At 44.9% G+C, this 27,251-nt stretch overlaps 1 protein-coding gene across 1 annotated transcript; it reads right to left on the bottom strand.

Moving 5' to 3' along the window:
- Window positions 1–6,583: 6,583 nt before the first annotated feature.
- Window positions 6,584–26,015, bottom strand: pomgnt2 (protein O-linked mannose N-acetylglucosaminyltransferase 2 (beta 1,4-)). The gene is made up of 2 exons (XM_078253659.1): window positions 25,663–26,015; window positions 6,584–10,970 (listed from the first exon to the last, which is right to left on the bottom strand). Exon 2 carries the CDS (start codon window positions 10,883–10,885, stop codon window positions 9,083–9,085), a length of 1,803 nt encoding a protein of 600 aa, XP_078109785.1. The 5' UTR covers window positions 10,886–10,970; window positions 25,663–26,015; the 3' UTR covers window positions 6,584–9,082.
- Window positions 26,016–27,251: the final 1,236 nt, after the last annotated feature.

Genomic DNA, 27,251 nt, shown 5'->3' with positions numbered 1-27,251 from the left:
TGGTTCAATGTGTGATCCTGTCTTTATCCCCACTTGATCTCTCTTTCACTCTTTCATGTATCAAACCACCAAAAGTAAGCTGGCCGCCGCAGATTTTAGATTGCAGTCATCTCTCTGCTTTTATTGAACACATTTCTGGTCCAGCTCATTAAGCCCCATCTGGATTATATTGGACTCAATGTGTTCATAGAGATATTATGAAACCTGCTCTGCTAAAGGACAGCGGTTCCAAACAGCAGGCTTTGGACTGGAAATCTAGAAATCAAAGCAACAGATATTAGAAGGAATGTTTGAAAAGTAGATGAGACAATAACAGAGAAACAGAGTCGAACAAACGACGACAGAAGAAAGAACATGAATTGGCTGACGTGGAGCTCAGGAAACCCAGAGAGGCAGAGAGAGACATCAGGCTTATGTTACACCCCCCCTCTCAAACGTTTGACTGGACAATAAAATTAAAATAAACATAACTTTTAAATTACATTTCTTTTAAATATATTTATGAATACAGTATTAGCACTGCTCATATTTTCCATACACAAGTATAACACTTCATCACACCCTGCACTTGCCTTCAGGGGTGCCTGTCTCCACGTACTTATGGCGTAGGGTGCCTGTCTCCACGTACCTACGTCGTAGGGTGCCTGTCTCCACGTACCTACGTCGTAGGGTGCCTGTCTCCACGTACTTATGGCGTAGGGTGCCTGTCTCCACGTACTTATGGCGTAGGGTGCCTGTCTCCACGTACTTATGGCGTAGGGTGCCTGTCTCCACGTACCTACGTCGTAGGGTGCCTGTCTCCACGTACCTAAGGCGTAGGGTGCCTGTCTCACGTATCTAAGGCGTAGAGTGCCTGTCTCCACGTACCTACGGCATAGGGTGCCTGTCTCCACGTACCTAAGGCGTAGGGTGCCTGTCTCCACGTACCTACGTCGTAGGGTGCCTGTTTCTACGTACCTAAGGCGTAGGGTGCCTGTCTCCACGTACCTACGTCGTAGGGTGCCTGTCTCCACGTACCTACGTCGTAGGGTGCCTGTCTCCACGTACCTACGGCGTAGGGTGCCTGTCTCCACGTACCTACGTCGTAGGGTGCCTGTCTCCACGTACCTAAGGCGTAGGGTGCCTGTCTCCACGTACCTACGGCGTAGGGTGCCTGTTTCTACGTACCTAAGGCGTAGGGTGCCTGTCTCCACGTACCTACGTCGTAGGGTGCCTGTCTCCATGTACCTAAGGAGTAGGGTGCCTGTCTCCACGTACCTATGGAGTAGGGTGCCTGTCTCCACGTACCTACGGCGTAGGGTGCCTGTCTCCACGTACCTACGGCGTAGGGTGCCTGTCTCCACGTACCTAAGGCGTAGGGTGCCTGTCTCCACGTACCTACGGCGTAGGGTGCCTGTCTCCACGTACCTACGGCGTAGGGTGCCTGTCTCCACGTACCTACCCAGGTCCTAAAATATTCAAGCAGAACAGAAGCGCTTTCAATAGTTAGTGAAATATTCATGGCTGCCTGACGGCTGGGCTAACAGTAAGCGGTTGTATATTCATATTAAACTTCTGACCACATATTGTCCTATACATTTTCAGCACTCATTTCTAGGACTATATTATATTATTCATTTCCTCATTTTTAGATTTATTAACCATCAGCATGGTGTTTATAGCTGGATTTATTACCACGCTTCTCAAGAAAAACGAGTGTGTGTGTGTGTGTGTGTGTGTGTGTGTGTGTGTGTGTGTTGTACACCACCTCATACCTTATTTATGCTGTTTATGATGTCTCTGTCTTGGCTCCCTGGGCTCAGAGGGTAAATGGAGAGATGGATGGGAGAAAGAGCAGAGAAAAAGGAAAATGGGAGAATTACATGAGATAGAAGTGGTGGCTTCAGGAGAAACCACGAGAAGCCAGCAGACAAAGAGAACAAAAGAGCAGGAAGAAAAGGAGGCGCAGAGCAGTGGAGAGGTGATGCACCAGAGGCTGAGAGCTGTCTCATTAACCACACTGAACACACACACACACACACACACACACACACACACACACAAGTACACTGCCACAGCAATAATGATCTGTGTGTTCTCTGTGGAAGAACACATGCGATGCGAATGAGAAACTGTCTCTATCTGCCTGCGTGATGATCCAATCAGATTCAAACTGAAAACACTCACCGTGTTTTCTTGCAGCTCCGGTGTTGAAGTGGGCTCCAGCAGGCTCACCTGAACAATCGAGTGACATGCCTGTCTCTTATATCCAAGGATTGTAATTCAGGAGTAGCACTGTGGCTTCTCCCCCAACAAACAGCACGAGAAATAGTTGATTAGATTCATTCAAACACTGATCCTCTCTCTCACCACCTGGAAAGTGAAAGATATTGCTGGAGAACAGCTGAGGAACTTTGATACATGTAATACATATTCATGTGCTAATGAAAGGGTTTATGCTAATGAGGCAGCCAGCGGCACCGGCAGAAACTTTCTAACATCAACTCTCCACCCTCCCTGCCCTCCACACTGCCCCGCGCAGCCCAATCCCCCACACTCACCTTAACCTCTTAACATGGATCAAAGTGAGTGTGTGTATGTGTGTGTGTGTGTGTGTGTGATGAGAGAAGAAAGGCTCAGCGCTGACTTCAAACACACCCAGATGAACCCCCCACCCCCACCCACCCCCACAGCAGTGTCTGAATAAAAAAAACCTTTCTCAAAGAATCCACCTGAAACTCCTCCACATACAGCAGGTCTCTGCTGTCAGCTCAGAGAGTTCAGGCTGGACGTGTAGCGATGATGTGCACGTGTGTAGCGATGATGTGAACAAGCCGTCCAGTGGTGAGAACACAGAGCAGCATCAGCAGGTTTAATCAACAGCTGCTCTGCTCTTATGTGAGGTGTTTTTTTATTTCACCTTTATTTTTAAAAGGCAATTCATTAAGAACAGCTTCATATTTGCAACGGCAGCCTGACAAGTGGCAAAGCCACTGAGGGAAAGGGAAAGAGGGCTAGAAGATGAAATACATTAGAAATACAGTTTAAATGACATCAAATACAATTTAAAATACAACACAGACAGCAGTAAACACGGTAGCAGCCCCTCCCTCATTAACTATTTAGCTATTTTGTTAATAAATGTATCTATAAATGTAGACATGTATTCTCACTAGGTTTTCTTTATTTTCTTGAAGTTCTTACATCAATTAACAAAGACAAACGAGTTGATTTGTTTGGATGAATGTTAATTACTGAATGATGTACAACCAGGGCTTGAAATTCACTTTTTTTTAATCACCAGCCAACATGGCTAGCACATTTTTAATAACTTAATTACTTAATTTCATCGATACTGCGCGCTGGACACGAAACCAACGGTTGTACGACACATCACGACATGGTGTTCATGGGAAATGTAGTATTAGTAGTACAAGCAGTGTTGCCAGATCAAGATACGTTTCCAAGCCAAACGCACACAAAACCGCCCAAATTTCTTGGCGCAAAACAGACCAAACTGACAACATTTCTGCAGCCGGCCGATTCAAACAGACGCAGTGTTGTTCTTCTTCATCGAGCCGAAGTGGCTAGTAACTTTACAGTGTTACCCATTACCGTTACCGCATTTGGCGGGTGTTAATTTAAAGCCGTGTACAACCCATGGGCCACGTTAAAAAAAAAAAAAACTGAAACGGGGGTGCATTGAACACCCTGCTGTGAGCGCTCTGCCTTTTTATTACCACGAGTTTACAGACACGTCTCTGCTGATTGGGTATCAGTATGTAAATGAGAGACACACCCATCAAACCAGAGAAAACCGAACTCAAAGCAGTCGCGCACTTGTCGTTCAACCAGGAAACTGTAGCAAAACTGTGCACACCATTCAGAGATTGAACGTGCCCCAGATTACAGACCTGCGTAATGACCTGATTGGCCAGTTTGAACTGGAGAGGCGGGCTCTAATCCTATATGTAGAATGTGACATTTGTGACAGTCGTTTTATGGTTGAAGAGCAGCACCAGAAAGGTTTGAGCGGTATAAAGAGGAGTTCCCTCTGTGTTTTCTTTTGAAAAAAAATAAAAGTCTAGCAGTTTTCCCAGCAAACCTTCCTGCCAGCGTGATGCTACAACGCACCTCACCTTACAACTTCTTAGTGAAAGGTCCACTGACACAAAGCAGACGCTGAATCTGCTGTTTTGTATATATGTTTCTAGTTGCCCTGTTACATTATGGGATAGGCTGCTCTGCCTAAGAGGTATAAATGTTTATGTATGTATTATTTGCTCTTTTTTTTCCCTATTTTTGTCTTGATATTGTTTGATTACTGCCGATTGATTCACTGCTGAATATTGTCTGACATGTGACTACCTGTCCACAACAATCATGTGACTCTTTACCTACTGACCATGTGACTACTGGCCAATAGGCTAGAAGATTCAGTTCAAATGCAAAACATGTTATACTTGCCCTAGTCTATATCCACGACATTCCACCTACGGGATTGCGCCAAAGCCGCAGGAAGTTCCGCCGGATGTCCGTCCCCTTCCTCTTTCTTTGTGTTGACGTTCTAAACTCTGGTGGATTTCTGAGGACTATGGTTAACTGCTCCTCAGATCTCTGCAGGGTAAATCCAGACAGCTAGCTAGACTATCTGTCCAATACTTTTGAACGTACACGTTCCACCAAAACAAGTTCCTTCCCGAGGCTATTTTGCAGAGGCACTGTGGCTCCGTCCGGAGCTTAGCGCCGCCCAAGACGATTGTGATTGGTTTAAAGAACTGCCAATACACCAGAGCATGTTTTTCTACCATTCAGGAATGCTGTGTGGACTAGCCAGACCCTCCTCCGCAGCGCTGTGGAGGAAGGTCTGGCAATGCAAAACTGTACTTGCCTTGATGAAGGCCTCAATGGCCGAAACGTGTTGCCTGGTTTTAATGGTTTAGCCAAGAAATATTATAAAGGCTTTTTAAACTGTACGCTCCTGAGTTCCATAGCGTCCTTAAACCCTTGTACACTTGGATCCCCAGACTGAAGAGCAGCCCTCCATGCAGAGCAGACTGCATTGTAAAAGGTGATTTGATTTAGTGGTTCAGTTCTTTACCTTCTTGAATGTAAATCAGCAGAGGTGACTGATAAGAGAAACTCAGAACTGTACAGAGAACCCCCCACTCCCCCCGGGGATTAAATGTCTTGGTGAATGACACACGTGTTGTATATTCAGTTGACAGATTAAATAGGATCCCTTTGATGACACATAGCTGTGCACTGTCTAAACCTTTTGCAAAGAATATTCAGTTTCTGTTTGTTTCTGTGTAGTATATTATAGGAGAACTGAAAGAATACAAATAATTCATAACCTGTCACAGCTTTTTTGTGCTAATACAACACTGATGGAGGGAGGGGGGATGATTTAATGTCATGATGATAAATCTACTGAGGGGAGTTATTTAAATCAACTCCTGCAAAGGAGAGGAGGAACATGAAGACACACCATTATTCCTGCTGGCTTTAAAAAACAACACACAGACACACAGACACACACACACAGAGAGAGTCTGTGTGGCCAGCTGCACCTGTCAGGTGGCATCTTGTCTCTGTGGTTAAACTGGCAGAAAACAGCCGTGGGAACAAAGAGCACCATGGGAACTGGAGAGAGGATCATCATGGCTGTGCTGCTGTAATGAGTCTCTGGATGATTTCAAGTTTAAGCTGCTCTTCATCAGAGGAGGAAAACTCAAACTAACTGAAAACATAAATCTCACTATTGTGCGACTTATTGTCCACACAAATGTTATAGGTCCAATGTGTGGGAATTTCTCCCATCAAGCGTTGAGATCATACATCGCAATCAACTCTCTCGCGCCACGCAGTTCAAAGTACGTATTACAGCTACGGTAGCCTTCACGCTTCAAAAAGCCGGTCTCTTGCTCTTTTCAATATACTTTTTCTTTTTCTGGGCGAAGAAGAAGAAGAAATTTGGATTTTGAATATGTGTGGTCCTCCATGTTTCCTTCTTCAAACTCCCCGGGGCTGGGAAGCTACGATACCCATTAGCAGCATTAGCAGCACCTGGGAGTTTATCATGTGACAGCGAAAAACGTGAAAGGCGGAGCAGTATGTCCTGTATGTCTCTTACCGCCTAACGTATTTCAAGATGGAGCGTGAATATGGAGCGTCTACCCAGTTCATGTGAAAAGCCAAAAGGAATACTTGGAATTGATGGTGGTGGTAAATATTCATGAAAAAGGACCAGTTTCTGAACAGGCAACACAGATTTTGATGAACAACTAAACACGTTACACACTGGACCTTTAACTTCACCACCTCAGATAAAGTCCCAGCCTCTCCCCCAGATAGATTTGGTTTCCCTGAGAACTGTTTGCCACTTTATTGTATTCCTTTAAGCTTAGTCATACAACCTGGACACACTAAATATCCTGGCTGGTTTCTAATTATGATTTATCTAATCAATGATACCAGAAATGTTCTTTGTGGAAAGATGAACGAGACTGTGCGTTGTGTTTTCTCTTATTGATCAATATATGGTCTTGGGTTAAGCATTGTAAAATTGTGTTACTGACAGAAACTGCTGAGACCGAACAGATACTGTAAGAAATAAGCCTCTTTATTCAATCACAGTTACTGGAAAAGAAACTATTTGCTAATGTAGAAAAGGTTTCACTGAGCACACACCGAGGTGGGACAGGGGCACGCACAAATCTAGCCAACAATACAAACACATCACGTCCTGCACACACAACAATGGCAATCTCTTAAACGTGCATCAGCAACAGAACTGCATTCAGAACTTTAGGAGAAAATATCAGTGAACAAAGGTGACGAGCAGTCAAACAAAGAGGGCAAAGTATTGCTCATAGATATGAAGTACAATATCACACAACATGTTGGCAAGGCCGGCGATTGCTATAGGCGAACTAGGTGATTGCCTAGAGCGTCAAATGTGTTGGGGGCGCCGTGTCGCCCTTAGGTAACTTCTCATTAATAATAGAATTAGAATGACAAGCGAAATAAAACGTTTATTAAACATGATCATCCTAGGGCGCCCCCTTAGCCACACGTTTACTTGTCAACCTGATTATTAGATTGGATTGATGATTATTGTCGATCACTTCCTAAACTTCAAACTAATGATTTAGTTTGAAGTTCCCGTGACGTGACGTTTCCAGTCTGTGGGTCAGACACACGGAGCTCTGAAGCAGACCTGTGCGTCGCTTAGCGTCCACTCTCGCTGTAAAAACAGAAACGAGCAGCGGCTCAGACCACAGAGCTGCTGCAGCGCCTTCCGTGGTCTGTGCAGATTCAGGTTTATAAAGGACGCGCTCTGCTGTGGGAATGCTGCGGCAGATCTGTCCCGTTTGTGCTCCGTGTATTTCTGCAGTAGTTTCGGTTTTCCAACTCCGACGTAGAGCAGCGTACAGCCACTTCCATAAACTTTGTGTCAGTCAGAGTCTCAAACGGGGCTCTGAGTCTGTCAGAAGGTCTGAGATCTACCGTATCAGCAGAGCAATCACGTCATGCACAGCACACTATGGTGCAGGTAGATTATTTTCTGAAATATAGTGACTTTATTCTTGCAATTATCACTTTATTTTCACAAAACTCAATCTCGCCTAGGGCAACCAAAGGGCTAGAGTCGGCCCTGCATGTTGGGAGCAGTTTTTAAAGGTGCTCTAAGCGATGTTACGCGTTTTTTAGGCTACATTCTTTGTCACATACAGCAAACATCTCCTCCCTATCCGCGAGCTGCCTGTCCCCTGAACACACTGTTTGTCTGTAGACAGCCCAGGCTCCACAAACGCCAACAAAAACAAACTGTGCCAACCTGCACCACCAAACATAACAGCGTTCCAGCCACCTCCGTTTTGTTTGACAATACTTCGAACGTCAACAAGAAGTGACGTCACCCAACATCGCTCAGAGCACCTTTAACTTGTGCCATAAACCATCTCTTGCTACAGCACATACTCACACACACCAACCAACAAGCAGCACTTTCTTAGAAACAGCCAGCTTCACGTCTGTTTCAATCTCAACATTCTCCTTAACAGCTGGAAAACCTCGGAGAAAAGTTAAGACATTGCTGGGAATTTCATTTTAGTTAATCCTACGCAGCAACAGGCCTTCTTATCATAATGGAAAGCTGACTGTCTACTAATTATAGCCTGGCGTACTCAATTCACTCTCCACTCAAATAGTTATGGTTGTAATTAGTGCCAATTAGAGAGAAATCTTTTATTTATACAGTAAAACTGATTATTTGCGGCTGGGCACTGTGGAAACACAAACACTTGGAACAATTGAAGATCTTTCATCACAAAATGCTCCATAGAATGAAATTCCACCTATGTCAGAAACATTGATTACTGTGGCATTCATGAAAACTCTTGCTTGACAGTTCTCTTACACCAATCCTTTACAATGTCTTTAGAGACTAGGTTTAAAACTGTATAAATCTGAGCCAACATTAGAAGTGTGAAAGATGTAGAACATGAAAAAGTAATAGGCTGTGAATGATGGAAAATGTTGCTTTGGTTTTGGCTAGGTTCAGAAGATAATGGTGTATGGAATCAGACAGCTGGTAGGTAAACTAAGCCACACAGGTATCACGCACACAGGAGACACTGGACAAGTCAGAAAACATTACAAATCTTGCTAGTCTAAAATCTTTTTATGATCTTCACAGGAAAGCTATATTGCATTCTGTAAAAAGTAAAGAACCAGTGTTTGGACTTATACGTAAAAAACGTGTTATATATTATTTGCACATAAATAAATCTGCCGATTTAAGTTCTGGTATTTTCAGTAGAGCACTTTCACTTCTTTCATAGGTACAGGAAATACACTTTCCATTCATTAACGGCCGATGCCGTAGAGTTCTGACCCTGGGGTTCAGTCTTTTGCAGCTCTAGCAGAAGTATCTATGTTGTCTGTGCTGGCCAAGGAAACAGTGCTGGGCAAGAGTTCAGCAGCCTGCTCTAGGATTGGACGGATATGACAAATAAGTGGACAAACTGTAAGCGAACACTCCACTCCACTGTTCCAACTGATAGTCCGGAACAAGCTTTGTGTAGAAGTGTTTGGGTTAGGTCCTGCACATCAAAACATCTGCGAAGGGGCCCAGGAGGTTCTTGTTGAAGATGCACCTGACCCACACCAGGTAGGTGGTGAAGGGCTTAATGTTCTCTGAAAAGGTGTAGTTCTGCTGGGGGAGGATGTAAGGCATGTAGGTGTTCTCTCCCTGCTCCTGGATCCACACCTCGTACTTCACCTCTCTCACCTTCAGGTACTTCAGATTCCACGGGATCTGCCAGGAGACGGTGAGTTTAGCCTCGTTAGGGGTTTGGACTAAGGTCTGACACTGGGCTTCTCTGACCCGGCCTGGGTGGACTGTGCTGGTTGACTTTAACTTCTTCACGCTGGGCTTTGTCTTCATGCCCTCTTTGAGGACTTCCACAAAGGAAGGGATGTCCACCAAAGTGTCCTGGTAGATCCGGTAGAGCCACTCTGGGTTGCGGCAGCACAGGTGCCGGGGGACATCTTTGCTCGCCAGTATTCGCTCTCGCTCCTCCTTTTCCAAGTGGGCGATGCCCCCTTGTTCCCAGGGTCGGTCTGGGTGGGTGATGGTGTTCTCCTCCTTGGTGTTCCTCCAGGAGACGTAGTGAAGGTCCATGCCTGGGAGGGTGGCTAGGGTTTTATACGGGGTGTACTGCTCTGGGTTCACTGCAAAAGGGAACAGCTCCACCACGGCAGCTCCTCTGGGGAGGAAGAGAGAGGTGATCAGCTGAGCCCCATGCATACTGACCAACATGGAAGCCCCGCTGATCACCTGGACGATACCGGGGAAAGACTGTTCCTCCAGGGACACTGTGACCACTCTCATCTGGAACTCCTGGGCCAGCGCCATGATTAGCTCCGCTTCATTCACGATCAGCCTTGTTGCTGAACGACTGAACACAACTATGTATTCAGCCTTTTTCTCTTTATCATCTTCAGCATTCCCTCCATCCTTCTCCATTTCCTCCCCCCTTGTGATGTTCATTTTCTCCATCAGAGCCCTGGCAAACTGCCGGATCTCATTTCCTGAGACCAACATGTTGGCTTTGGGCCCCTGAGGTTGAACAAAACCGTACTGGTACCAGGTGGTCATCTTGGACAGGCCAACGTAAGATTTAGTAAAACACATGAGCTTGCCAAAGTTCCTCAGCTGCTCTTTGAGCAGCGGCTGCTTGCTGCTGAGAAGTCTGTAGAGGTCAAAGTGTGGGCCTTCAGCCCAGCCCTCCATAAAAACCAAGCGCGCCTCATCATCCAAGTCGGAATACTGTTTCATAGTGTAGAAGGCTGGGATCAGGTCATCATGGAACACATGCATTAAGTTGTCTGGATTAAACCGGTTAAGGATTAGTGTCACATCTGGTACAAACACAGGCTTGGGCATGAACTTTAAAGCAGCCACTGGGAGCTCTAAAAAGTTAAAGTACTGGGTGTTGTGGTCCTCTACTGAGGACAGGTCCAGCAGGGCAGGTTGAAAACGCCTCGACCCCAGGTTGGGCAACATGACAGAGGAGTTGGAGTGGAAGAACACAAACTCCTCTGCCTCCGAGCAGTAGCAGAGGTAGTCAAAGCGGCAGATGCGGTCGGTGTGCATCTTGCCGGTGCAGACCATGCGGGTGCCGTGCTCCTGAAGGGCCTGCAGGGCAACATGGTAGTCGATGTGGGCCTGCGAAAGCTCCTGGGACTGCCGTGTCATGTGCAGCTCTTCCTCCAGCAGGGTGGCGTGCTCACTCAGCTTGGAATACTTCCAAAGCAGAGCTGCGACTACGGAGACCAGCAGCCCGTTGAGAAGCGCGCCCACGCTCATCCTGCAGCCAGCCGCTGTAGTCCGCATCACTGCTGCTGCAGAGCCTCCTCTCCACTCCCACTGGCCTCCAACCTCAGAGGAAGGCGACGAGACATCCGCCACCAGACAACAACTTGGGAAAGGGAGAAGAGGGTGGAGCAGGGGGGTGACCACAGGGGGAAAGGGGGAGGATAGGGCAGGGTAGGTGAGGAGAAAGAAAAACATATGGTTGAGAACAAATGAATTAAGCCAAACTAAAACCACAACTAAGTCTTTAAAGGAGATAATACAGCTTTCAGGTTCATACTTATACATATTTTGTGATTCTACTAGAACATGTTTACATGCTATAATGTTAAAAGAAAAAAAATAAAACTTATTATCATACTGGCCATGGATGCTGCTCCTGTATTCCCCCTCTGTCTGAGATGCTCTGCTGGAGCGCCTGTCTCTTTAAAAAGGAGAATTCCGGCCAATTTTTACGTTAATCTTGATCACTATAGCTACGCGAGCACTTTCAATAGAAAAAAAACCCTGACCCGAATCAGTGCAGGTAACACGGAGAAGCTGCAGCTACGTACTACAAGCGTCCCCTGAGCTAAAACGGCAGTGGTCGGGGCAAGTTTTAGAGTGCCTTTGTGCCTCTTAACAGAAACAAAAATTATTTATTATTTTACAACAATTAATATGTCTGTGCCACATGAACAGGGCCCTTACGTGTCAACAAGATGCGTTTTCAACTCAGACATTGTTTAAATTCACCTACCCTGGTCCTTGTATCGATCCTGCCGGTAGCTAGCTTGCCCTGCTAGCTGATAGCCGTTAGCTGCCGTCCAGTGAGTGTATTCAGACAGGCTTCTGTAATAATCATCCCAATAACAATCCACGGAGAGGTGGTGGTGTGGATATGTCCTCCAGAGGACAGGTCATGTCACGTCTTGAAGTGTATTCCCCCCTAAAATAAACAGTAGTGCGGTAGTAGCTGTTAGCTGCTAGCTGCCCTCCGGTGAGTGTGTACAGCCAGATAGCCGTTAGCCATTAGCTGCCGTCTGGTGAGTGTATTCAGCCAGGCTTTTGTGATAATCATCCCAATAGCGGCGGTGGTGTGGCTATGTCCTCCAGTTACTGAAGGCTAGCTTTAGCTTGCGTTTGGAGCATCAAGTTCATCTGCCCGTTTCCCCTTTGTCTGTCTCGTTCTTTCCAACTCTTGTGAGGCTAGTTCTTCGTCTGTATACTCGGGTTCAAATAAATAAGGACGACCATCAAACTCAAAAGGCTCTTCCGTGTGTTGTATATCTGCTATATTCTCCATAGTTACGTTACTCCAAGCTTCTTCCCTTATAAACAACTCCGCTCTTCACACACTACGCTCCAGTCTGCACACTACTGTTTACCTTTTCCTGCTACAACTGAATTCCCAGGAGACAGCGCGATGCTACAGCTAAGCTTCAGTAACGCTATTACTGTGCAAGCCACAGACATTGTTTATCCCGTTTCCATGTAGTTACATAGTCACTGATATGGTCATAACCACTACAGTGCTCAATTACCTATTTTGAGGGGGAAATAATCTAAACCTTTCGCTGCGAAGGCATGATCTGTCCTATACAGGACATCCACCAGACCACCGGGCGCTCCGTGGATTTTTATTGGGATGATTATCACAGAAGCCAGGCTGAATACACTCACCGGACGGCAGCTAGCAGCTAACGGCTATCTGGCTGTACACACTCACCGGAGGGCAGTTAGCAGCTAACAGCTACTACCGCACTACTGTTTATTTTAGGGGGGAATACCGGCTATCGGCAGGATCGAGACAGGGACCAGGGTAGGTGAATTTAAACAATGTCTGAGTTGAAAACGCATCTTGTTGACACGTAAGGGCCCTGTTCATGTGGCACATACATATTAATTGCATTTTGTGTCTGTTAAGAGGCACAAAGGCACTCTAAAACTTGCCCCGACCACTGCCGTTTTAGCTCAGGGGACGCTTGTAGTACGTAGCTGCAGCTTCTCCGTGTTACCTGCACTGATTCGGGTCGGGGGTTTTTCTATCGAAAGTACTCGCGTAACTATAGCGATCAAGATTGCGTAAAAATTGGCCGGAATTCTCCTTTAAGCCCCCTCCAGATAAAAGCCCAGTCTGCTCTGATTGGTCAGCATTTCCGGATTTCCGGAATCTCTGCTGTCGCTGAAGTACTGCAGTGTGTTACAATTGCACATTACTGTACACTGCTATATATACTAGCAGCTAGCTGAGTTTCCCTCTGCTCATAGCTTGAATTTGAATTTTAGCCTGCATGCACGTTTTTGTAACCTAAAACAAAGCAGCTTATATTGGAGAGCAACAAGTTGGGGGACTGCCCTCTCTGCTCTCTGTCTGCTCAGCTGCTAGCCTGCAGAGCCTCTGCCATGCCCTGCCTTCGGCACACCTTTTTTGTTTTTAACTTTATTGATAATAGAGCTTTCTGGACTGTCTGTGAAATAGATCAAAGGAGATGAGTGAAAGCAGTGCAACCATAAATGACAGCAAAACACAGTTATGACTCACGTTGAGCTGCAATGGAAACACTGTGCTGCAACAAATGTAAGGATTAAGCCGATGCTTTTTTCGGGGGTAATGCCCTTCACTTTACCGGCAGTTTTGATTACTTTACTCCGCAGCGCTGTGGAGTAAAAGGTCTTTAAGGTCAGGCAACGCAAGACTAACTGACAACAGATGACGCCACCGTGTCTTGAGAAGCTTGTTTTATTGATCACGTTTAACTCACTTTACATTGTCTTTGCTATCTATTTTTCCTCTCACTTTTCCTAACTTAGTAGTGCACGCCCCGTTACCGCTCGCTCACCCTCAAACACAGGCACGGACATCACTCACTCACACACCTGCCATTCTCGCTCTAACTTACGTTACTCCTGAACGGGGGGCGTTCACACGGAGCCAAGAGAAGAACAAACTGCTGAAACCGTAGGGTTCACAACAGTGGAAAATCTGAGGTTTAGGCTCACAGGGATTTCTTTTAAATTTGTTTACCTCATTATTTGAAGCTTTGGCTACATTCAACATCTGAACATCTAGCATTGTTACATTATAGATATGACAGAAAATACAGAAAAAAAAGATAATAGGTCACCTTTAATATTGTAGTAATTACCTTATTACCAGTGCAGGAGAAAAGAAAAGAGCACTGGTATAATTACTAAATCAATAGTCAAGCCTACAGTATAATGCTGCAGTGCCCTTTATGTAAGCGACACCATGCAGTGATTCATGAGAGCAGGTTCTGCTCTCACCTTTGGGAATTGTGGGTATTTACCTTGGCAAACAAATGAGACATTTTCCTAACCTTACATCCCCTGTCACCCTCCCTGGATATGTCAAGACAAATTAAACTGTGAGGAGGCACAGAGAACAGAACAACTCTACTCATCATACTGAGGGAACAAGTGAGTCATTGAGAGAGTCAAAATCAAAGCAACAGTTAACTGCCAGCAGCTGGCGGCAAACACCAGCCAACTAGCATGCTAAATACCCATCTAAGGGCTAGATTAACCTAGAGCAAAGGTTCCACATACATTCATTACTGCTATTTTACTCCTCGCTCACTTTTTCAACATGCACCAACACACAGCTGCGGGGAGGGAAAGGGACCAGGAGAGTGACTCTTTCCCTCTCTGAAACTAAACTAAATCTCTCACACACACACACACACACACTATCTTTGTGGGGACCGGTCATTGATATAATGCATTCCCTAGCCCCTTACCCTAACCATCACAACTAAATGCCTAACCTTAACCCTTACCCTTACCCTCACCTAATTCTTAACCCTCAAAGAGCCCTTTGAAGTTGTGGGGTCCAGCATTTTGGCCCCACAAAGCTGTCCGGACCCCACAAGTATACTGTATTCCCGGTTTTTGGACCCCACGAATATAGTTAAACAAGAACACACACTCTCCTCACTCAACATGCACCAACACACAGCTACGGGGAGGGAAAAGGACCAGGAGAGTGACTCTTTCCCTCTCTGAAACTAAAGCAACCACACACGCACGCACGCACGCACGAAAGAAATTACAACATTACGGCACAAATCTTATTTATTTTTCTGCTCCTACTACGTGAGCCCCGTCTCTTTGCGTAACAGAGTTTCTTCACAGCCAATCACAAGCATTATTAGATGCTGGTAGAAACATGCTGCATGCTTAATCGCTCCCTGACGCTGATGAGAGTTACTCCTTACTGTAGGTGTTGAAATTGGGTATTGAACGACGAGGCATTTTTCGATACTAAGGAGACAATTCGGTCGGTGCCTAAAAAGTATTGAATTTGGTACCCAGCCCTAAACACAGGCAGCGATGCACATTTACCACAGTTCAATAAAAGGTTTGAAATTGGTGCAGACCAGCTACCGGCGCTGACCCAGAGCAGCATCTGGCAGTCTGAGGTCAGTAGCCATAACTTCTGTAAGCTGTTTTATTGAGTTTCCTTTAAGCCAAATGCTCTGAGTGAATCTGCGTTCACTCTGGTAAACAGTTACGCAGTGTATAGGTCTCAGGCTTTTATTATGAAAAGGTAAGAAAGGAAGGAGTGGATCTGGTATCTGCTTCCTTTGTTGAAAGGAGTCATAAAGATTGCCATCTTGGTTTGGACTACTGCGTCCGTGTTGTTGTGTTCTAATCCCCATTAACACGTTGTGATTGGTTGATGCCTTTATTCATGGTGTGAAAGCTCACAAAAATCAACCTTGTCATGTAAAAACATGTCATCTTTTTTTGCTGCATAATATTCTGAGTTCTGCATTGAAGTATGACAAAAACAACAGTGGCACTCTCTCTCTCGTTCCATTCTTCCTCCGGTTTCTTGCGTGCTGCCTCCGTTCTGCAGAGCACAGCAGAGTCCCTGGGCTATTTCTGTCATCCCAACAAGTACAATATGTCACTGGCAACAGGGTCACTCTTTGTGATGAAACTCAGTTGAATGCATACGGGCACAACATGCACAATTCAAAAAGCAGCTGCTCCACAGAAGAGAGGACAATGTCAACATGGCATCATGACTTTGCGTAAACATACACGCCACTTTCCTAAAGCCAAGTGGCGTGTTATCTGTACGCATTTTGAGCTATCCACGTGTATGTCTACGCTGTATACAGCGGATGTAAACATACTTATCGCGAGAACGTCACACGCATGGTTGGGTTTAGGGAAAGAACATTGGGAAAGGCTTTAGTCCAAAAAAAAAAAAAAACGACAAAAACACGACGGCGACCAACATCACAAAAAAAAAAACCGGTTGATAGACGCCACACGCGCGACGTGATCCCGGCTCTCCTGGGTGAAAGTCCTGTGTTTTACCCATCCGCCACCCCAAACAACCTCCGTCCTTTCATACTACTCGCTATGGCGATAGTTCACATATTAATGTAGGTCAATGGAGGCCAGACGGCGTTGATAAACACGCTAAAAAAACAGATTACGCGTCTTGATAACACGCAAAAACGGCATACGAACTGGCACTTAATGAGATCAGTCTGACTGAAAAAACGAGTCTTAAAATGCATACAAAGTTAATAAGTCTCACAGCTGAACACTGAAATATCCAACTAGCTATTCTCTACTTAAGGATGTAAACGACAATAATACTTGACTGTGATCAAATCCACAGAGCACTTTGCATCTTACATGCAGCTATCTTTACAATGTGAACTGAATGTTGGGGAAGCTGTTGGACAAGTTAAAAGAGCCTGTTAAAAGTTGCAAAAGCACACCACTTTCATGGTCTGTGATGAGGGTAAAAAGATCATACGTTACATCATACATACAAGGAAGGACTAAAACCATAACACTGTTAAAATAGTTCTAAACTATTTGATTTTTTTGAATTTATTGACTATTCGAAGATTCGAAAATCATGACCCATCCCTCAACATTTCAAGCAGGTGAACCTCAGAACACACCGAAGCGACGCCGACTTGAGCGTGTTATACGTCTCCATAACAGCAGGCGGTGCTAATCTGTATTGTCGCCCCAAAAGATGAAAACCGGCCGCTGATTGGACAAAACGCGTCACGTGGGTCTGCCTGCTCCCGGACTTTTCAACCAGGCATAATGGCGGCTTGTTCAGAATGCGATCTCATATTGTACTAAAATAGTTCACCGAAACGTGTTTCTGAAAACATTTTAAGAGAGAACTAATTTCAGATCGACAAAAGGTCAGTTTAAAAGATTTCCGTCAGATTTTGAGAGGCTTAGTCACGCTCATCCCGCTCGTCATTTCCGGGTCAGCACTCCACCAATCAGAATGGTCATGGAGTCCGACTGCCCGTCCTCTGACGCAACATGTCAAATCAACCAAAATGAAGGCCAACGGCTCCTCGGACGGACGACGGCACGGAACACACCGAACAGACTCGAGTCACTGTCCTCGCCAGACTGTCCAACAGCCGATTATCGGGCTGCGATTTGGTCATGTGACTCGCGAGAGCAAATCGGTGTGCACCCGCAGAGAAAGCATCAACTTAGCACGCTAACGCTACGCCGTACCTTGAGCAGATTTCTGTCATTCAAACAACTCTGGAGTTGTAGTTTAAAACTTTTACAGCCATTTTAATAAAATGAAGGGTTTTATCCGGGCTCGAGTCCATGCATACAGTTAATGGACACAGGCACGCAGAACTGAAGGCTCGGTTAGCAACGATTAGCTCTGATTAACGGTTAGCTCCAGTTAGCTAGCTCCGTTATAAATCTATGGAGTGGAGGAGAGGGGTAACAACCAGACTCTGATAAATGACGTTCGGGGAGTTTCACAGCAGCGTGGCTGCGTTGTTTCAACGGTTTTATTAGTACAGTTAATCCCACGGCGAGACCAGCAGCAGCATGCTACTGCTAACGTAACGATAGCCTCTCTGTCTCCGAGTGTGAGTGCAATGTTGACGCTGTCATGCACGCGGCACGCAACTTCATGAGGGGAGGGAGGGGCTGGAGGCAGCTCCTCTGTGTGCGCAGTAAAAAAAAAATACACCATTGTATATACTGTATATACACTATATTTTTACTTATTTAACTGTCTAGTAAAGTTCAAAGACAGTGTTTAAAAAGTGCAATCCACATGTTTACATAAATTATAATTAAATAATACTACTAAGTGTGGTAAAGCCACTTATTTGTTTTTATATTTCTGCAATCTGCACTTTAGTGTGATTTGTTTCTGACTTTCATATGAATGTTTCCACCAGGCGGTCAGTGCTCAATATACTACTGGGACTGAAGTAGTTAAACAAAAGATGTCATTCATATAAATTCATGCATCACCTAATTTCATCATCACATCCAGGCCTGGCCTCCAGGAAAGAACAGTTTGTTTAATCTATCTAATCTTGTATTGTTCATACTATACAATGATTTATTGCTCGTCTTTGTTGAATAATACAGAAGACAAAGGGCTTACAAAGTAATCGCAATCGCAATATTTTAGAAAAAAAAAATCACAATTAGATTATTTTCAAAAATTGTTCAGCCCTACTTAAAAGTATTGAATTCAGTACTCAGCCCTATAGGTGATTCTGACATCTAAAGATCCCTCATTCAACCAGTTTAAACAGAGAAAAGTACTCATTCTGCGGTTTCGTGTCACTGCGTTTACCACACTGAGCAACGAGAAAAGAAACAAAATCAGAGAAATGTCTGAGGAGGACAGACAGAAGATCGGAGCCAAACTTGGACAATCTCACGGCTCCAAGTCCATCTCCAGAGATGATGGTCCCATGTCCATTGTTAACAGCTTTAAGGCCCATGGTACTGTAGCCAATCTCCCTTCGAAGAGGACGCAAGACCAAAGGTGACCAAGGTTGCAGCGAAGGATTGTTCAAAGAAAAGGACCTTGGACAACTGCAAAACAGATTCAATCCGATCATCGGTTACAAATTTTTGTTTTTTTCAATTTTCCAAGTTTTGGTTTCTGTAGCGACCACCGTACCTCAAGGCTTGTTGTGTTGCAGCCACGGAGCGCAGTAAGCGGCGCTCTAGTGTGGCTTTATTTTACATTGAAAAAGCCCAGTAAAACTGTAAATCACAATTGAATCAAAACAAAATGTTCCTCTTATCTGTGAAATGGGCGTGTGACCCGTTTCAACTCCGCCCCTCAAAGAATCGGAATCGATAAGAACCGGAATCAAAACGAAGAATTGGAATTGAAATCAAAATTGTTCAAATCAAAACGATGCCCAAATCTAATGACGAATCAATTATTAAAATGGGTATACACATTTATTTTCTGTCCATTGACTAATAAATGAGTTTACTCATCATGACTGCATCTCTACGCTGGACCTGGGTTTGAGAGGTGGAGACAACAAACCCTCTTTTTTTTCCTCTCTCTCTCTCTCTCTCGTGTTGTTGTGGCCACCTCATTAGCATGCTAGGTCCAGACAGAGCAGGCACACAGCTGCATGCAGCGGGCTATGTTGTTGTGCTTTCGGCATGGCTTTACCTAACCCAAACTGTCGGCCAGTCCGTGGAGGTCCACAGCTAAGCCTCGGACATGACAGAAAAATGGAAAAAACGGACATATAGGTCATATAGGACACAAAAGGGATATATTGGTTAGCTACGGTTACATAAGCCATCATGTGTTGGTGGATGAGAGACAACATCAAGATCCAGAACAAGAAAAGGAAATGAATCTGGATATGGAGAAACTCCAGTGCACTTTAAATTCTAAAGAGAAAGCAATGCAGCTCATGAAGACCACCAGGAAAAGATTTGTCTACACTCTGCATAATGTCGTTTCCAGTGGATGTGAATATATACTGGAGTGTTGCCTTGATGCTGACGCAGCAGCCAAACTAAAGTGAAATGAAGTGTGAAGAGGAGGCTGCCTAATGGCAGGGACAGGGGTTAGGGTTACGCCACTCCTTGGGAATCCTCTCCCTGCACACTGGCTTCCACAGGGACGCGTGGCCATGCCCTCTGCAATTTGTCCGAGCCAAGCTTTGAAATGTCAAAGTCAAGACAGCGCAGCACGCACACAACCCCCTCATCTGCATCAGCACATGGACAGGCTCCAGACAGAGAGCTGCACAACACCGGGCTCTTTAAAACATGCAGAAACCAGAGGAAGCCTGTGTGTGTGTGTGTGTGTGTGTGTGTGTGTGTGTGTGTGTGTGTGTGTGTGTGTGTGTTTGGTCAGCAGTGTGAAGGAGCGAGCAGAGAAAAATGTTCAGATCAGGAAAAGGTCACAGCAATTCTAAAAATAATCAAATATTACATGGGATCCATCTCCTGAGCTATTCTAACACTAGGGAATGGTCTCATCTCCATATTCTATTTCTGAGTATGCATGTTATTAAGGAAGCCACTGTAAGCGTCTGTGTCCAGATCTCTGGTGGGTGATGGCGCAGTGGATATCTGGGTTCAATTCCCACTGAGAAACATTAAACAAAGTGTCCCTGAGCAAGACACTTAACCCATAGTAGGCCTCTGACATATATAGCAATTGTAAGTCGCTTTGGATAAAAGCGTCAGCTAAATGACCTGTAATGTAATCTCTCTAGTCACAGTAACAGAAATCGGCTGCAGCCATCTTGGTTGTTTTCCAAAATGCCTCCCTGGTGCTCCTCCTACTAAGCTAGGTTTACCCTCCTCGCTGCAGGTCCCTGGTGCAAGGGTGCGCGAGCAAAAAAGGACGCCATCACATATTTTGCGCCCCATATGAGATAAATAGTTGTGATTGGCCCAACCCGGGTCTGGTGGGCTGGAAATCTGTCTGAACGGGAGTAGGATTTACCCGTTACCCTCCTGATGTGGCAGCGCCATTCTTCCCCCAAACGCCGGGAACGCACCGGTTCACAAAGCGATCCTTCTCCTCTCCACTCTACAGAACGGATCTCTCTCTCTCTCTTTCTCCGAGCGACGCCGACATTGAAGCTCCGGCTTTCCCAATGTTACTGGTTAGCATGTGTGGTTGCTGCGGAGACGATAAGCAGCCCAGTGGTGTGGTGGAAGGTGGTGTGGGGCACACTGGAGAGTCTAATGCACGTTAATGAGAATGGTGGAAAGCCAAAGCCACGGGAGGAGTGGCGGCGCATTCGGCCCCGGGTGTTCATCACTCGCAGTCCCCTCTCTTTGGAGATGCTCTTCCCTCCCCCTCTACATTCCTTCTGCTATGGACTTCCCTGACATGCCTCTTCAAAAGAGAAATAAAAATGAAGAACATTAACTGTAGCCTATCGCTTAAGTCAATTTTTCTTCCTTCCTCCACCTGCTTTTCTTTCCCTTCGGCCACTCGACTGCCGATCTCCTCTGGCCTTGATGATGTGTCCTTATTGGCTGTCATCTTTATTCCTGGACCCAATGTGGCCTGTCAGCTCGGATCAAGCAGCTCGGTGCTCAGTGTGGCACTGGGGAGAACGAATGGCCCAGCAGCCATAATCTGGCTGCACAAAGACAAGTCTCATACCCTCTCTCTCACTGTGCAACACACACACACACACACACACACACACACACACACACACACACACACACTTACTTCATAAATATAGTGCAATGCCATCCAGTCTGGGGGTGAAACATAGGCTGTCTGCTTCATAATGTCTGCCAGTGGGTGTCCGAAAAAAAGCCCCTGGTCTGTGTGAGACACACGGCGTGTCCGTCTACTCGCCTGTTCTGAACAGAGACTGATTAGCCGCCTGACTGATAGCCTGCTACTAAATAACATGTCCGTCCTTCTCTGTATCGTTCGCTAACAGTGAGCCGCTGTGCCTGGTGAAACACAGCAGATATGAGGCCGAGACTGCCCACCACATTATGCCGTCTCTTCTCCCAAGACACAAAGAAAACGGAGGCTGATGTGGACAATCTGCACACCTTGTGTGCGTTTGTGTGTGACAGACAGAAAAAGAGGAACAACGTGAGAAGGACATCCTCTATAGGACAACAGGCAATATTCCAGAAAGAGACAGAAATAGAAGGGAGAATCGGAAGGATGTCCGTCTTGTTAGAATCTGTGTATGACACTGTCAGGGACAGAAGCGTCCCCTGGTGCATCCCTATCCTTATTCCAGCATGGATGTGGACACAGAGCTGTTGATCAAACACAGACTCCATGGACATGCATTACTCTGATGACACATGGAGCTATTGGAGCTAACGCTAGCTTCTCAAGATGAGCTGCTTCACAGCTCTGAATCTCGGACAATTCCGGCGTAAAACGAACCTGGGGGTTAATAACAGATGTGTACCCACTCTGTCGCTCTCTGGGACATGATTTCATGCTAATCGAATGTGTTTGTAGCTTGAAACAAGCTAGCGCGGACCGCTGATTAGCTTACAACGCTAGTATTCGGGGCACAGGGAAAGTAAAAACAAATCGCTATTTTATACCACTAAAAAGGCTCAAAATATCACTACACTTCAACGGTAGCATAATGATGGTCCCTAAATGTTAACCAAAGCATTGAGAACTTTGTAAGTGTACAGACAGTTTATTAAAAAGATAGTTTAGGAAGACTGTAGCTCCCAAGACGGCGGCCGCCTGTATACGAGAATGCGACTCGCTATAATCTTTTCAATAAACTGTCTGTATACTTACAAAGTTCTCAATGCTTCGGTTGAGGGTTCAGCTAAACGTAACGCCTCCAGCATGAGTTTAAAGGTGCAGTAGGTAAGCCTTATAAAGCTAACTTTCTGTCATATTTGCTGAAACTGACCCCATGTTCCAGTAGAACTACATGAAGCAGGTCATTTAAAAATAAATCTGGCTCCTCTGGCTCCACCTACAGCCTGTAATGAGATTTGCAAAAATCCACAGCTCCCTGTTCAGATGCACCAATCAGGGCCGGGGGGGGTCTAACTGTGTGTCAATCACATGCACACGCATTCATTCTCCCATGTGGGGGAAGGGTCTTAGGAGACCGTTTTGGGCTTTAGCAGAAAGGGGGGAGGGACTGAGAAGTTGTCGATGTTCACATTTTTTGGCTAAGTCCTGGATCTTCTCAATCCTACCTACAGCACCTTAAAATACACCTTCAGGAAGACAGGAACTTCAGAGAGTTGGGACGGCACAATCACATCGTGGTTAAACTGTACTGCCTGCTTAATTGTCTCCTCAATTGAATGTTCATTAAATGCTCCTGTGTAAGTCATTAGTCTCCCGAACCTTCTGAACGTATGTGAATGAGTTGTGCTGCTCCTGAGTTTTTCCTTAACACTAAGACAGTTTATTTTTAAAAAGATTATTACTTGCCTCTGGCAGTGGTGTGGTGTGGTGTTCTCCTTGCTCCTGACGCCTCAGGCAGGATGAATATATATATATATATATATATATATATATATATATATATATATATATATATATATATAAATAAATTAGGGCTGTCAATCTATTAAAAAATGTGATTAATTAATCGAAATTAATCGCATACATAATTAACGGTGCCTGAACCGATACTTTTTAATAAAGTAAAAAAAGAAAAGAAAAAAAAAGGGTACTAAACAGTTGGTGACATTAAGAACGGCTTGTTTATTGCTAAGGCCATATGGTCAAAATTAAATGATTTAATAATAACGTATAACAATACCAATAACTTATTTCACTAGTAAATTGTTGTTGAACGACAAAAACAACAACAACAACCAGATAGGAAAAGGACAATACAATAACTTCAAATGCACCACGAGACTGTAGTTTACCAGCTTCATTGAACGCATCGTCTGTGTTGTTTCTCCGACGGCAGCTGCAGATTGTTACATCCCGGTGTTGAATCCTCTACAGTAAAACACAGTCACACTTTACACCGTTTAGCGTTAGCTATCAGCATTTTAACCGTGTTTAATCCAGCTACTGGCTAGCGGTAGGCTAACGTTAGCTGCTGTCGAGTATAGTGTTAACTAGCTAGCGGTAGGCTAACGTTAGCTGCTGTCGAGTATAGTGTTAACTAGCTAGCGGTAGGCTAACGTTAGCTGCTATCGAGTATAGCGTTAACTAGCGTCACATGCAGCGGTGTTTGTGTTGCCGGTATCGTCTTCAGAGCATCAGAGAGAAGTGCAGACATATCAGTGGCACCAGATTTCGGTAGCCAGGGTTGGCAGGAAGAAGACTTTTACAAGTAAATGTTCCAATTAATGATCCAGGCAGAACATTCTCGTCTCCCTCCTTCATTTTACAGTCCATTGGTGGCTAGGAACGGCTCCGGGTCAAACGTCAATGTGGAACGATTAATCTGCGTTATTTTTTTATTTTTTCTCAGATTAATTAATTGAAATTAATGCGATATTTTGACAGCCCTTATATATATATATAAAAAAACAAAGTCAGTAAGAACCGGAATCTTTAGATGGAGCAAGTGGATTATTACTTTCACACTAATTCATAACAGGTCATTCCGTTAACTTACATGCGGTTTGACTTTCATTGAAAAAAGCCTGAACTAGACTTGAGGGTAGCCTGCATACAGTAGGCCTGATGCTGCAGGCCCGCAGGCCCCCGAGGTCTGAGGGCCACAAGGGGCCCTTCACACTTTGACTAGTGATACAAAGGGGAGATTTATGTTTTATCAGATTTTCGGTGTTTTCAAACATATATATATATATATATATATATATATATATATATATATATATATATATATATATATATTTTTACAATAAAGAATAACTGGGTTATTTTGCAAACATCTGGGTAACTTGAGCACAGTCACTCCCCACAGTGTTTCTATGTCTCCCACTCAGTGGATGAGACAGTCCCAAACAGGGCTAACAGACGTCCAACAGCCCAAAATCACAATGGAACTAGACATCAATTTCAAACTCAGGAAATCAAACAACGGGGTCACGTTATGCATATAAACAGACAGAGCCAGCCTTAGATCTAATCAGATGCACCTCTTTTAGTCCCGTACTGGGGTCACTGTGTCAGGAATCCTGCTGAGCACTGTCTGACTCACTGAACTGAAGATTTCAGGTGCATGCACAGCAGCTTGGCCATCTCTCTGCAGAGGTGTTTATGTGCACCTTTGCAGTGGAATATAATGTACATGATGCATAATCTGTTCTCTAACAAAGCACTGGAGCCCACACTGAGTGGGAGCACGTCCCCTGTGACACAACTCTGCTCAGCACTTATGGGATGTGGAAATAAATGAATACCAGTGATCTTAGGAACAAAACTGCAGACATTTAAGACTAAAGAGTATTCACAGAGGGTGATCCAAACTCATCTGTCTGCACAGGTCAGCACTTCAGTTTTGTGGAAAGAAAGGCTTTAAATGAATGAACTACTCCAAAAAGATCATAAGTACTACGGGGTTTACAACACCAGACCTCTCACACGTCGAAGAGGGCAGGGAAAACGTAAGAAACTGACAAATGAAATCAAAATTGCACATGTGACGACATTTCACATTTACTTACAGCAACTACTTCCTAAAGTGAGCCAGTGCAGCCAATCCATGCGCTGAATGCAGCATATTAGAAACAACAGGATACAGAGGCTAATTATATATGAGTCATAATTAGCCTCTGTATCCTATATAAATATAAATAAAGCTCCCTGCCTGCTCAGTCACACTGAGGAAGGATCCTTGTTCTTAAACCCTCACCTTCTATAACCTTCCCATCATCACACCGGGAGCAGCTGCATCACGCAAACTCATTCTAGTCCTTTTTTTTTTATTTCTGGATAAGAATTGAACTGCATGTTAAAGCAGAGATCCACAGAATACAGTTGCTATTATCAAACTGAAGAAAGGATTATCACATCGATACATATATAGCTCCGTCTGCCCGCCCAACACAGCCCATCATCCTCTGTCCGATCATCTTACCGTGGCTCTTGGTGAAACGTTGCCTCGCAGCAGACAGGTTGGGTTGACGTTAGCGTTAGCTCTCCTCCTGCAGCTCCACAGACGATGCTGAGCCGCGGGCAACACAAGCCATGCAGCGGACACAACAGCAGAGCAGAGGCGACGCTGGCAGCACACCAGCGGCGGCTCCCCTCGGCGCGGCTCTTCTCAGCGCGGCTCCTCTCTCAGGGCTCTTCTCGGCGCGGCTCCTCTTTCGGCTCTTCTCGGTGCGTCTCTTCTCGGCGCTGCTGTTTACGGGGACGGGATATAGCCTAGCTGTGAACCGGCAGAGAGACAGAGCAGCTGCCGCCGGATACCGTCCACTCTGCTGGTAGGCTCCGGTCTCCGCCTACCGCCGAGGAAAATCCCGCGCTCAGATCTCGCGATGACACTCACCCCTTTAATTGGCACATGTATGTGCTATTGATAATTACATGCATATTTACCTGATACAGTCTAAGTACTGAGATCAGTCCCACAAAATAGAACTCTTCATTTACAATGACATGTCAGCTAGCATGTTGCTATCAGCTCAATGTTGAAGCTCTCTGTACAGACAAAATAAAAATGTTAGAGCATGATCAAACTTATACCATAACGTAGGTGAATTATGACCTTTTCCTGAAGCAAACATGCATCGCATTAAAACATAAATACATATATTAGACCCCAAATGCACTGTGATCAATAAACTGATCATTTAGGGAAAACAACATAAAACATTTTCTATATTTTGAGATGTCCTCCATCAACCAAACTCCTGTGAATGACCACCAGAGAAGCAAGCTGAAAGTCCTATACTGTATAATGAGAGCACGGTGACACATCAAACACAAGGCAACACTCCCATCTGGAGTTCAGAAAAAGAAAAGCAAGCAGCACTGCATGTGGTGAGGATGACATCATAAGTCTGCATGAATATTAACAAAGGCATCAGCTCAGGTCACACTGTGGTTAGACCCCAACACCTACAGATGGAAGGAGAGAAACAACATAAAGTGTGTTGATAAGGTAGACTTGTCCACGGCAAGCTGCCAGAAGAGTGCTCAGTCTCTGAACTCAGGGATGACTCAGCATAGAGAATGCTTCGTCATAGGATGAAGTAAATGATCATTTCCTCTGTGACTCAGGCACTCGGGGTCAGTGCCTCACATGCCTCTTTTCTCTGAGGCTACAATTGGATTATTATTATTTATTAAAGATGTGAAAGAGCATGATCCAATGCTAACGGCGTATCATGCTACATCTGTTGTGTTTCAGCAGACATTTGAACAGGAAAAGCACAGATGGCATTACTTATGGCTGCATTCCTATTATTTGTGAAAGTTAACGGATGCTGCAGGTATTGTGGATGAATGGGCATAATAGCCTACTGGCCTACTGGGACACTAGCCATCTTTTTCAATATATCCCCCCCCCAAAAAAAAAAAAAAAAAGTAAATTTTGGAAAAAATATATTTGGGCATTCTCTTTCTTTTTAACATTCTTTGGATTCCCTCACAAAACAGTATTCCTTTCCATCTCTAATATCCTTGTTGTTTGGCACCATACTTTAGCTGACAGCCTAGTAA

Source organism: Sander vitreus, chromosome 6 (genome assembly GCF_031162955.1).
Source record: "Sander vitreus isolate 19-12246 chromosome 6, sanVit1, whole genome shotgun sequence".
In the NCBI taxonomy this organism is placed as follows: domain Eukaryota; kingdom Metazoa; phylum Chordata; class Actinopteri; order Perciformes; family Percidae; genus Sander; species Sander vitreus.
This window is presented reverse-complemented; position numbering and strand designations above follow the sequence as displayed.

What these genes read in the sequence shown, in the direction of transcription:
- pomgnt2 (XM_078253659.1), bottom strand. Translation starts at nt 10,885, where the DNA reads ATGCGGACTACAGCGGCTGGCTGCAGGATGAGCGTGGGCGCGCTTCTC.